The sequence below is a fragment of the Oculina patagonica genome, chromosome 4, assembly GCF_052425735.1.
Source record: "Oculina patagonica isolate OP01 chromosome 4, crgOcupat, whole genome shotgun sequence".
Classification (NCBI taxonomy): Eukaryota; Metazoa; Cnidaria; class Anthozoa; order Scleractinia; family Oculinidae; genus Oculina; species Oculina patagonica.
The window spans coordinates 46,598,176-46,612,003 of record NC_135761.1 but is presented as its reverse complement, the minus strand read 5'-3'; the positions used below and the strand labels follow the sequence as shown (position 1 = coordinate 46,612,003).

The 13,828-nt window shown below is 39.2% G+C and overlaps 1 protein-coding gene across 1 annotated transcript; it reads left to right on the top strand.

Annotated features, from left to right (window-relative positions):
• Positions 1-2,754: 2,754 nt before the first annotated feature.
• LOC144650350 (zinc finger CCHC domain-containing protein 24-like) lies at positions 2,755-10,186 on the top strand. Its single transcript, XM_078510004.1, has 3 exons — positions 2,755-2,993; positions 4,317-4,592; positions 8,284-10,186. Exons 1-3 carry the CDS (start codon positions 2,868-2,870, stop codon positions 8,566-8,568), a joined length of 687 nt encoding a protein of 228 aa, XP_078366130.1. The 5' UTR covers positions 2,755-2,867; the 3' UTR covers positions 8,569-10,186.
• The last annotated feature ends 3,642 nt before the right edge of the window (positions 10,187-13,828 follow it).

The window sequence follows — 13,828 nt, the reverse complement described above, 5'->3', positions numbered from 1 at the left end:
TTTAAACTTCTTTTATAATCTTCATCGCTCGATACTGTGTTTTTAATAAACTTTTTAAAAGTGAAACTTATGTTTGGACATACATTTTACAAAGACTTCTCGATCTCGTCCTGGCGTTGTAGATTTTCGGTCTTAAGGCAGCGAAATACGAGATACAAAAACCCTCAACTTGTCGCGCATCATTGTTGTATTGCCAGTTGAACGAGTTGTTGCCCGTATTACTACCGCGCGCTCAACTTGTCTCGCAACAAATTTCGGTGTTGCAAGTTGAAAAAAAATGTTGCAAAAAGTAGAACTCGGTTCTACTTTTTGCAACATGTTGCTGCAATTTGCATCACTGAAATTTGTTGCTAGACAAGTTGATCGCGCGGTAGAAATACGGGCAACAACTCGTTCAACTCGCGATGCAACAATGTTGCGAGACAAGTTGAGGGTTTTTGTATCTCGTATTTCGCCGCCTTTACAAGCGTAGTTTTCTTGTTTGTCAGTGGAAGAATGGAAACTAATAACATCTGTGGAACGAACAAGTCAGTGCACTTGGCCTTGGAACTAAGGTTTACCGGATGTTATGATGGTCACAAACCACAACATAATGAGCACTGTACGCCCACCATGATGAACAAAAACTAATTTATACGCGGGGAATTCTCAGAAATCTCATCCCAAGCTAGCCGGGTATCAGAGAGGGTAAAAGTTTTCTATAAGACCAAAGAATTGTGAATAAAAGACTCGAAGAGTTGTGAATAAAAAAGTTGGACCGTACTTTGTGGAATGCCTCGGCGAAAACGTAGGTTTGAGAACGCAAGTGGTCGAATGAAATAAATCTCTCGCACGAGGCACTTGTGTTAAGATCGGGCAACCGGTGTAATTATTATTGTTATTTTTCAGATGACAATCAAAACTTTATTTTTTGTCATTGTACGGTTCACAGGCAGTAGTTTATGCCTGAGATTACTGACTTGACTAAAAGGACTTTATTCGTCATCTAAACAAATCAGTGTTCGTCGGGACCGAGATTATCTTAACGCACGCCACAGCCAAAAAAGCCGAAATTTTGATGAATGCTCCTAAGTACTTTAAGATTCACACGGTTTAAAAATTCCCGGGAATTTCCGGGGTTTGTCAAAGAAATTCACCCTGGTTGGTGGTTTGCTGGCAACGTGTCAAGCCACTTCGTGAATCTTACTTATATTTCCTTCCTATAAATAACGTACATTGTGAACCATCCCTACCCCTGAGAGTACTTATTGACCGGGATGTAAGCATTCCTTGCAGCTCCAAGCCTGGGATTCAAATATAAAACCCGACAGTCAATTTCCTAAACGCAAAGGTCAAAGATTGTAGATCGACATTAGTTTTGTTTGTTTTTACCCCATTCCCGTCGAAATTGGAAAAAATTGTTTTTAACACATGGGCACAAAAAATAAAACTGAAAATGCGTGATTGAATGTCCACCGAAAGATGCGTGTTTCACCTGTTTGTTTGAGATTTGTAAACAACTCATGTAAACGACGTCAACTTTGTCTCGAGATTCGAGAACACAATTTTTTTTTCTCTGCTAGCTTCTGCTCTGGCAACTCAAAGCGATCTCGGCATGTCTCTTTTCATGCTTAATCGCGGAAAAGATTTGTTTAGGTTCGGAAAGCCGCAGTTTTGACTGAAAATAGCGCAGTATTTTTCTGAGGATAACAGGACCCATGCAAAGCGTGTTTCCGACAAAGCTGTGGCTTCTTTATGTTTTTCGTTAGAGGTTTGTTTGGCTACCACTATCATTTGCATTTTAAACTGGAGAAAAACTGAAGGTAAACGCTATATTTATTCCGTGTTAAACACACATGGCATGTTTGTCAGGTTTGTGGACATTTTAAAAATGAAAACAACAACTTTTGCACTGGGGAGCACTTAACATACTATGCAACATTGATTCGTAGAATTGTGTAGGACAGAAACTGTAGTACGCTAGTCTTTAAGCCCAAACGAAAACTTTTTTGCTTGTCTTGAAGAGTGCAACTTGAGAACACATTAGGCTAACAGACAATCAATTTATTCTCAAAACTTCACATGCAACCCTCTTTTTCCCTAAAACAGCAGGACTTCTTAGAGAATAAACAAAGTCTCTGAAGTAATATGCTCAGGAAACTATTACAAGTAGTACTTTTCTCTGATGCTTCCTTTTCTCGTTGTTATTTCACTGTTAATTTCGACGGACGATAAAGCGAGAACCGTGAAAGGGGTAAAATAATCCCAAGGGGTTGACGATCGTCTCCTGCTGTTAAGAAAATCGAATTATTTGCCCGAGGTCTATACGCAAGTTAACTAATACCCCATATCATACCTACACTGCAATTGGTGAATAACGGCAGATATCGAATATAAATGCGAAATATTGCATGGAACGCAATAAACTTTAATTCTAAGCTAAAATTTCATGCGATTTCATGATTTCATGTGATACGCGCGATCTGTTAAATTTATCAGATTTTAATTCAATTAACGACTATTCGCCTTAATACACGGTCAGCAAAAAAAAAAATGGAATGGACACATAAAATAAGAGGCCTTAGGGTGGGTAACCAAAGCGCCCTTTGAAAGCAAAAATTTATAGGATTTCCGTTGGTTTTTTGCAGCGAAGTGTTTTATTTATGGTTCTGCGGTTGAGTTCGTTTGTTGAGCCTGTGCTTTGAAAACCCAGCTGAGGTTACTGTCTGCTGTAAGAGAGCGCGCGTGTGTTGATGACATCTGAAACAGACAACACTTCAATTCATTGGCTCGGTTAACCGGAAGTTGCGCCTCAGGGGAACTCGGTTGATGGGCTATAAAAGTCAGGCAAATTATTTTACAGACTGAACGCTAACGTAATTGCGTAAATGGTCTTCTCGGCCGTCCCAAACAAGAATTCATCGGGTATGTCGACACTTCTCTCCTCGTCGTTCTTTTCGCATCCAACAAGTAGCTACCACAACTATTTTCTCACCAACGCGGAGAATGAAAAGGTAAGCTTTGAATCTATAAGCCCCTGTTTAATAACCGACCGTAAAATTTCGAACTCGTTTCACACACAATGGCTCATAATTTTTACTTTCCAACGCGTTGGCGTGTAAACAAAGCTCGATTCAAAGACGAAGTCATATTAATGCCTGCTTCATGATTTCACAGAGAGTGCCCTTTAGATTTTCTGCGATATGTCTAGATATTTAGCTGATATTTATTACACCAAACGTTGTCGGCATAGAATTCTTTACTCGCCAGATGTTCCCGAACTGAAACTAATGAGCAACTTTGATGTTTCCCGTGATAACGCTTTGATTTCTTTGCGCCTCTTTTCCTGTTTCGCGTTTTTGTTTTCTTTTTGTGGAAATATTTCAATTGAGCACTCTGTTATGTAAAGCGCGACGCCTTGCTACTCATGTGATTGATCTGAGTGCAATCTTGAAAGCGACAACTGAGTGCAGTACGCTGAATTATTTTGACCCTGTTCGACCTCGCAGGCAGAAGCATGTTTTTCTATTAATACACATCAAAGCCACCACAATAAAGATCTTGTCAGTATTTTGTTTTGAGACTGTCATTTAGATGTCTCGATCATGCGGTACACAAAAAATTCACGCCACATTAGTTAACGGAATAATCTTTGGCTTCAAGGTTTCATTTACAATGCAAGGGTACTGACTATTAGTTTTCTAGACGCCTTTGGCTCGGTTTTCCTCTAACTAAAATGTTTTAAATTCCGTGCCTTTGACACTTGTACAATCTTCTGTACAACTGTCAATACGGGTCACGTGACCCTGTCTGCAAGGCCACAGCCGAAAAAGAAGAGAAACCCCTTCTCCATTCGTCAGAAGAAAAAAAGATTTTCGATCCACTCGTCAGGGCTTGTAACAATCTCCTGCTGCCCCTTCCGTTCCGCTTTAGAGCTGCCTCAGGGTTAAAAAAAAACAAGCTGTGTTAAATGTAATGAAGCTAATTCTGCGCTATTAATAGCTATGGTATTTGTTGCTAACAGAGAAAAATTTTTGGAAAAGTTTGATGGATATAAAGTTACTTTAATGACCAGTTCCAAATTTAAGGCCTATATTAATGTTTCGCCCATTTCTTGTTCAATAACGGTTATCAGTTGTTATTCACGCTGTCTAAACATTTTAATTCGCTGAAATTGGCGCCTCAATGTTTCGCATGTTGTTTTAATTCCCCGCTTTATTCGATTTATGAACGTTGGGTTATGACTTTGCACTAAAGAGGTTTTAACAGTTGTGTTTTACCGGAAATATTTCTCCTAGGACATCTCCTTAACGCCATATCACGTTATTTCCTTCTAGAATTTCTTCAAATCAGCCAAAGTCGACGATTATGACCTGGAGATTTTGTCCGCAGACTTTTACCAAAATCTCGAAGATTTTGACCCATCGCTGTACATAGATGACCAACAAGCGTGGTCTTTGGACGATGAAGACGACGAAATCTCAAGCCTGGCCTTGAGTCTACAGAACACTTTGCTTCTTCAGAAGCAGAGGAAACGACCAAAACGACCCCCAGAGGGATACTTGTGCCATCTGTGCTTTTGTAAAGGACATTATATCAAAGATTGTCCACAGGTAAGTACAACAACAACACACACTACTTTCACCTTCGTTTAGTGTTATTCAAGAATTATTTTTTTCTTTGACTTTTCTCGTAAACGGTTTGGAAAAGAGTTGCCAAAGTATACGAGAATTTGAGAAATCTTTCTTCGAACTCGAGGACTGATGTTATATATGCCAGCCATCTTTGTCTTTAACGTCGAAGCCGTTTTTGTCTTTTCAATGATCCGTTTCCGGATTTGTCTGAGCTTGCAATCCCTCTAAAGCCACAAATTTTTTGGATCTTGTGTTGTACTTAAGTTATAAATAGTTTTATTAGCTCTGCGAAATGTTCATTTAAAGTGCTTAATTTGCTAGGTGCGCATGCGTTAAATCAAAAGTTAATAACTCTGAGATGATTAAGTTCTGCGTTCTCAAAACCTCATTTCCTAATTCCGCTATAAGAATGTAAGGAAACTTACAAAATTAATCAGGTTTGCATCAAATTTCAATACAGATTTCAATATTTCTACCACTGTACAAAAAGGCATATTGTCGAATATGGTCACTTTTGATCGTTTCACCTGGTATTGCTTTCGGTATCTGTGAATCTATTTTAAAACACCGCGCATTATTTATGTTTTGAGTTCAAAGGCGACTATCCCTCAATCTTCTACGGCGTTTGCAATTCAGTAATCCGTCGTAAAAACATTGCGTTTCCCAATAAATGATTCTCACGTGCAAAAACAACAACAACATTCAATTCCTCAACTCCGGGCGAAAAGACGTTCTGAGCTGATTAAACCAACATACGGCGCACATTTTAAATCGTTTTTTTCGAGTTTGCTTTTTCGGAAGTTCCATGTTTTTTTCTCGCTGCAGGCATCAGTGTGTGTTCTTGCTACATGCAGCGTTCTCTAGTCAATAAAATTGAGAGCACAAACGTTTTATTTTACTTCTTGGGTGGCGGTCTAATTTAACTTGTTACTATAAACTTTTCGGAAAGAAAAACGATCGTGATGCTGTGAACTGAAAGGCCTGCGGTGAGAATCCTTTGGCTGGTGTGACCTTACAATTCTCAGAAACGGCATCGTAAACCCGTGGTCAATTAACGGTTGTATTAAATCATGTAAGGACAAAGAAAGGACATTATTCATGTATTTATTCACTCGGTTTCATTAGCATTACTTGCTATAGGCCTAACACGCTTCATAATACCGAGGGTAAACAAAGTTTTCATGCATTTCATTCAAAGAAGACAGAGTTGACGATGAACAGTTTTGCTTTGAGATACGTTTGGCAAGTTTCTCAGTCTTGGAAGTTTTTGTTAACAGTAAAACTTCCTATCCACTTTTTACCGAAATGCTACATTTTACATAAAACAACTGTGTATATAAAACAACTATGTACAATGTTTTTCAGCGACAAAACACGACAGGGAAAATTAAAATTACAAATAATGGGAGGAGTGGGTAACATTAGCACAAAGAGTACAGTTTAATACGGCTTTACCGCTGAAACTTTGATCGAAATTGAGAGTTACTGCAAGTATTAATTTTCAATCCCGTTGAGCTGGAAAAATAGATTAAACTGCCGTGAAATAAGAGAGCACATATTTCTCTTTCCTGTATAACCTTGAATTTCTCTAAATAAACTTATAGTCTGGCTTCCCTCCAGTGAGCCCGCAGCTTGAAGTTCAAAACAGAGCGCGTGTGTGGCGTTGCTAAACATTGAATATTTCAATCTGTACAAGCTTCTTATCTATTTCCTGATTTCTGTCACAAATGCTCACTTGTGTAAGCAATTCAATTATTATTATTATCTATGTTTTTCAGAGATTAGATAAAAGCCAAACTAATAAATAGCGAGATAAGAAGGGGAGGACCGTTTTGAGCGAAAATCTCGCCAAAACCTTTCCCCCCCCTTAAACTTTACTGAATAGCTCTGTTTTCAAACTCCGAGAATCAGTTAAAATTTTCTGTTTTTTCTTCCCCACCCCCCAAGTATCTTATTGTTAACTGTAACTTATTCTAAAACCGGTAACCCTTTTGCAACCGTAGACATTATATTCATAAAAAGAACAACCCTACTACGTTTTACAAGTCACAGAATGCAAAATTAGAATAGTTTTTAAAGTTACTTTGAACGGAAAAAGCGTAAAATTGGTTGGGCTTCAGTTTTAAATAAAACGGTTGTCGGATAGTTTCTGTCTTAAACATAACTGATATTTTAAACGTAGAAGGTAAACTGAACCGACCTTACTTGATACAAGACAGTTTTATTGAGGCTAACACCTTCGACAATCACACCGTATCGCTTACATAACATACAGCTTCCTGGCAGAAGATTTTGTCCTAAAAGGTTAATTACAAGGTTACACACGTCAGGGCTTAATGCTTCCAGAAACTTCGTTTAAGTATCTGGTGGCCATAAAAGGCCATAAACGAGAAATTGGAGAGCTTTTTCCTTGCCGCAGGAATGTTAATTTGATGACGGTGCAATTCCAAATGTTACATAACTGGGTTCCCGGTTCAACTTTACAGTCAGCTTTTCGTTTTCTCAAAGCTTGTATTTTTATTTGTAATCCGGAAAGGACATTAACTTAAAATTGTGATTCAGCTCTTTTTCCGAAATAGAAATGTTTAATGTCTTTAACAGTACGTTGTTCTGTCAGAAACTTCGCTCGTGTTAGTTGCCTGATTGAATGTAAGTTTTCACATGGCTTTGAACAGTTCCAAGAAATTGAAGTTTTTGTGTTAGCCCGTAGATGTTTTTGGAGTACCAGGTGAGTTTCAAAATGACTGTTGGAAAATTGTACCACTCGTTATGGAGTTCAACTGCTTCAGCCTATTTTTGGCGCTCTGTTGGTTCTTTGCTTTCAAAAATTTTTCTGCGGAGCGGCAATTTTAGCCAGATATTCCCAAGAATGGGCTAAGCCAGCACATTTTTGTCCCATGATTTTCACCGGCATAATGATTTTGCATCTAAGTCAAGTTCGTCGATTCTCTTGTGACGCTCAAGACGCACAAAATACGATACCTTGTGCCAATTTCTGCGAGCACTTTTTTTTCGCCGAAGAAAAGTGACCACCATGACAATTTTTACCTTCCCCCCTCAGGTTCCACCGGAGGTTCCATGGCTAATTGTTTAGTTACCATAGTCGGCATATAGACCAGTTTTCAATTGAGTGTCGTAAAACCAAAACCAAAGTTATTACTCTGGCCAATCACAAAGGACACAGACAATCCAGTGAACCAATCAAAACTCGAAGCAGATACATGAAGCCGGCACGAAGCGCGGGAAAACGTGCGCGAGCGAGTCATAATTGGTTTTGGTTTAAGTTCTGATTGGCTGAGAAAGTGGCGCGAGATTTTTAAGCCAATCACTAAGCGAAGCAATGCAGAACCAAAGCAAACGCAATTAACTTTCGACACTCAAGTGAAAACCGCTCTAGTGTCATGTCAGTTTCCCGCCATTTTTCATCTTATTGCGCGCTCATCTCATAAAAGTGCATAGCAATTAAACTAGGGTTGATAACAGATGTTAGTTCAGTTCATTGGTTGACGTGAAATCGCCAAGGGCATGACCTCGGAGGCTCGAGGGGAGGGCATGTTGAAGTTGCAAATTGATTTGATAAATAATGAAGCATAATGATGACACAGATAAGGGCATATCGGTTAGCTCCGGGCTCCTTCGTTGTATTTACCATTCCTTGTTTCAATTTCAGGCCAGACCGAAAGGCGAGGGCCTCACTCCATACCAGGGGAAGAAAAGATGTTTCGGAGAATTCAAATGCCCGCTGTGCAAGCGAAAGTGGATGAGTGGAAATAGCTGGGCGAATACTGGGCAACAGTGCATTAAGTGTTACATCAACGTGTACCCTCACAAGCAGAGACCGCTGGACAAGCCTGACGGGCTCGACGTGTCGGATCAAACCAAGGAACATCCTCAAGATCTCTGTGAGAAATGCAAGGGCCTTGGCTACTATTGTCGCAGGGCTCAACAGAGTTAAGAAAATAGGGCCATTTGAATTGCACTAAGGGGTACCTTAAAAAGGCGACTGTAAGCGGAAACCTAAATTTATACTTTTTTGAGGGGCGTGGTATTTTTCACAACGAATAATGATAAATGTTTTAACAGAGGTTCTTCTATGAAGAACATAGCTTTGATTTTTAGCTGCTAGGTAGCTGTGAATCTTTATTTTTTGGGAATAGAGTGTCCCGTTTGAGTGTTGTTAAGCTTATTTGAAAATATTGAAGCTTTATCTCCTGTTAATATAGAGATCAATTTACAACCAAGAAATTATTCTATTTTTAAGTTATCAAAATAATTGTAAATTATTGCAAAGACTTGAGGACTTAGAATAGTCTCTCCCACTATAATCAATTGCAAACTTTGCTGTTGCGTTTTTTAGGCACTGTTATTTTTTGTCATATTTATCGCCATGAAATATTCGGTGTAATTTACCTTAGGGTATGCTACTTCTACACAAGGAAAATAATATAGATGTCAGAACACAATTTAAGGTTATTTACTTCACAATACATTAGTTAGATTTACCAAAAACCTTGTTGGCGATAAGAAAGATATTTTTCATCTTGACAAACAAACTTTGAAAAAGAGTAACACGAAATTTTTTTTTTTTTTTTTATGTCCATGAGAGATTTTAGAGTTGAATTTTCGCTTATCCACTTCAAGCAAGAAACGAACAAAGAAATATTTGCAAGCAAAAAGAAATAAATTATAAGTTTATTACATGGAATTAAGTTTCGATTTTTTAAAAAGCCAACTCATCAGAAATTAAAATATATTTTTGTAGAAGTGAAATATCACGACTTTTAATAGAGATGTATTCATTTATTGGTCATATAACACAGGGAGTTACATTTATTTGAAACAATATACTTAGCTAAAAAGCAGTTTCTCGACCAATATTTCAATGATTGTAAGTAATTGCTACAGGAAAACCTGGTTTTCGATAGAGAATAGTTTTTGTATGACTTACATATTTGGTATTATTCTGAACATGTATATTTCTAAGCCTTTGTATTGTATGCAAAGAGTTTGAGCCATTTTTGCAAGGGTGTAAATTTAGAGCGACTTTCCAATGACTTTCTTTCAAGCTAAAAAACTACGACAGACAATTAGAACTTTCGACGAATAATTCGAAGCACAAACAGGTAGCCTGTAAAAAGCGCGGGAAAACGTGTAACTGGCGGAAAGCGCGGGAAAAAATCGCTTACGTCAAATCACGATCGCTTTTACTTATTTACCTGATTGGTTGAAATTCAACTTCTTGTTCTTATTGGCTAAGTAAGATTACACGTGTTCTTTCACACCAGCAAAATAAATCAGCAAGAGAACCTCAAAGTCATTGAAAAGCGTTCTTTTATAATTTAAAATAATTAAAGCACTACACGTTCTAGTGTAGTCAGATATTGAGAGAGGGAATAACTTAAAGTAATTTCGAGATGTATTAATTATTGTGGAAGATGCTAGGATCTATTTAGCGCTTTTTGCTTTTTGTCAAAGACGAGGCCCACTTCAGACCAAGAAAGAAGAACATATTATTATTTGTGTCACTTGGAGAAAAAAAATAAACTTGTGGGAAATATGTCATTCTTTAATCAGAGGGTTGTCAGAACCTGGTTTTTAAAGAGCGCGGTTGTTAAGTGATGTGACGTATGTTTATGACGTCACAAACCCCTCAAGAACTCTGAGTACTGATGGCCTCCCAGGGGAGGGGGGGGGGGGGTTCCCATGTTCCCTTTTTTTCAACAAAATTTCCTTGAGTTTTCGTGTTCCCTAAGAGTATTTCTTCGATTTTGTTCCCCGTCTCCTAAAATATGTTTTTGTTCCTCTGTCCCCAGTTTATTTTCCTTTTGTTCCCATGTTCCCTAAGAGTTAATGGCCATGTTTTCTTGTTCCCTGAATGATCCCTGGGGAGCCTCAACACTCGCGAGGCCACTCGCTCGTGAAAGAGTTATTTTTTCGTTGATTGAAAAGTTAGGTTCTGCCGAGCTTCTACGAACAGTTACCGAAAACGGCGATTATTCCCCGTCTCTGCAATGGTGGTTTCTTGAAGGTATTGTTGTGGACTAAACCACGACTTCAGCTTCACATGAATTGACTTCTTTGTCTTATTATCGCGCTGTCACGTACGCGAGCTTTTATTTAAATAAGCGAGCTTAATGCAACGAACTTTTTAACAGCGAAATAGTTTTGTCCTCTGAAGAAGGCAGCATTGCCGAAACGCCAGGAAAAGTATTTTGACTACAGCGTAGTATTTATCTATTTTTTCAATTGATACATTTAGCTAGGGCTTTCCACAAGTTGCTCGGCAACTTTTTGGCAACTTTTCATGGTTCGAGCAACTTTTTCACCTTCGAGCAACTTTTTTCCTCTCGAGCAACTTGTTGCATTTTGAGCAATTTGTAGACCGAAGATCTCCGAAGATTATCCGAGTGTTGTTCAAAGGCAATACGAACGTTTCCGAAGATTTACGAAGTTTGCCGAAGACTTTCGGGGAACTTCTGAAGACATTTCAACTTTTGGCTCATTTTGCATTAAAACATTACAAATCTCGTCAGCAAACATGACGTCATTGATATCTTCACGATTTTTCTCAGTTAAAGAAATCCTTGTTATTTAAAAAATTTTCCCCTTAATATGTTATTTAGATACTTCTTTTGCTGAGAAATTGCATAAAACTGCTTAGAAATCTTACTCTCAAAGGGAAATTAGCAAATATTTAGAGAAATTCTCTTGATTAGAAGCAGCGTTTTGGATTTTTTGGAGCAACTTTGGAGCAACTTTTATTATCAGAAGCAACTTTTTTGGATTTTTGGAGCAACTTTTGAGCAACTTTTTGAGAAATTACGGGCAACTTTTTGGGAAATCTCGAGCAACTTGTGGAAAGCCCTACATTTAGCACCTACCCTGCGAAGGGATTGTAATTTTTATTTTAGGGTACTCCCACACAGCGGTCAAACGCCACGCGCGTGCGCAATTTCCACCAAAACTACTTCGAACTTCTCCATATGGATTAGCTGGTTGATTGAAAGAAGGAGGCAGGAAACCAGACAGACAAGTGGAAAGGCAGGCAAACAGGCAGGAAGGTAAAGAAGGAAGAAAGGCTAGCAGGCAGGTAGGCAAGGCCCGCAGGCAGGCAGGAAGGAGGTAAGCAAGCAGTCAGACAGGCAGGCGAGGCCGCCAGGCAGGCAGGCAGTAGGTTGGCAATCATTCGGGCAGGTTGTTAGACAGGCATGCAAGCAACCAGGCAGAAAGGCAGGCGGGTTAGACAGACAGACAGACAGACAGGCATGCAGGAAGTCCGTAAGTCCGTCCGTTCGTACATCCATCCGTCCGTCAGTCTGTCGGTCAGACTAGGAGGCAAGGCCGATGCAGGGAGGCAGCGTGACAGTGAGGCAGCGAGGGAGCGAGGCAGGCAGCAGGCTAGTCAGTCAGTCAGTCAGTCAGTCACATAGGCGTACGGGCAATTTTTTGCCCGGGGGGGCGGCGAGACATTTGCCCAAAACATTTTCGCAAGTTGCCCAAATTTTTACGAAACAGTCGAGAAGAAACGAGGGTCAAACGATGCACTGACATAGGCTTACAAATGAAGGGAAAAATTCTTACATAAGAATCTATCATATGCGCTCATAACTCTACCATTTCGACGGCCGAAGTTATTAACAATACGATCCATGTCATTGTTGACTACAGAGTTGTAAACTGCCCATTAAATGCTAATACAAGTGCGATGACATGAAGTAATAATTTAGGCCAAGTAAAAACAAATGTTTTTCGTCCGGATTTCTATAAAAAGAGAGCGGGAGGGCGCATTTTTTGTTCTTTTTAATTACTTATTATTTTGTTGCATTTCATACCTGTGTTGTTCGAATATCGATGTTTTTTTCCTCCATCGTCAAATTCTCCTGGCCAGAAGCGTAACAATTAAATCCTGCAAGGTAATTGACCTATCCAGTACGGACCTAGCGTAACGAGGATTTAAAGTTTTGGCCTTAGTTTGTATTAAAACGCAGACAAAAGTCATGTCTTACTCCGTACAAAGTGAAAGTAACCGTTGTTGGTTTTTTTTTTCGTTCTAACTTTTCCAAAAACCAAAAAAATAAAAAGAGAGAGGCGGCCACAAAAAATGAAGTGGGCGGGGACGAGAATCATTTGTTTTGTTTTTTTATTTTACGTTGTCGCCCCATCAGGTGCTGCGGAGGTAAGTTTTTAATCTGTGAAACGCACTGAATGATCGTTCTGCGGAACACGATGTACGCATCAGGTATCACTGCATGGATATGAACCACTTATCAAATAGATCATTCTCTTGCATTGTCGCTAGAATTTATATATTATTTATGAAACAGTCATGTAGTCTAGCCCGCGAAAACGACGATAACTTGCGCAAATTTTCTGCTCGGCTTCCAGAATCTCGTCGTCGATTTTGTAAAATTTAGCAACACGGAGAAGCTTTCTTTATTAAGTGTTTAACTGTGACAGATATTTGCAGTACAGTGCCCAACAGTAAAAAAAATTACAAATATGTATAACAACAAATGAGCCCCTTCACTGTTAACCAGAAACTCATCAGGTGCTAAGCAACCACTGTCTTATGTGAATAACTGATCTATCTCCTCAAAGAAAAAAACTTCTTTAAAAACTGGCTTTGCCCAAATTTCTCTTGCTGCCCAAAAAATCTGAGTTGCCCAAAATTTGGGGGGGCTGCAGCCCCCCCCCCTGCCCCCCCGGCACGTACGCCTATGGTCGGTCAGTCAGTCAGTCAGTCAGTCAGTCAGTCAGTCAGCCGTTAGTGATTTACCATGACTTGCACACATCACATGTCTAAGTATAGTATGGCTGCACAAGTCGCGTGTTACAAGCATCTCATGAAAGTAGTAGCTGGATGAATTGCAACATCAGTATTGTAACGCTCAAACAAGGACATGACGAAGGCTTCCAAACCACTCGTTTCGAATCTTTACATAAATCCATGTCACAATGGGCGCTTTTAGAAAACTGGGGCTAGTTTTAAAATTATTGTTGTTTTCTAAGGCTTTTTGTTGTACTGCAGGAAGGAGTATCCTGGTCTGGAGCCTCAAATAAGTAACTACAAATTTAAATTAAACAGCCCGCTTGAAGAAAATTGTGTTCAACTCAAAATTGTTCGCACCATATAGAACATTTGCTGAAAAAGGATAAATAGATGTCTTGGTACTGATGCCAAAAGCTGTCTAAGGGACGGACCATTATTTTCTTGG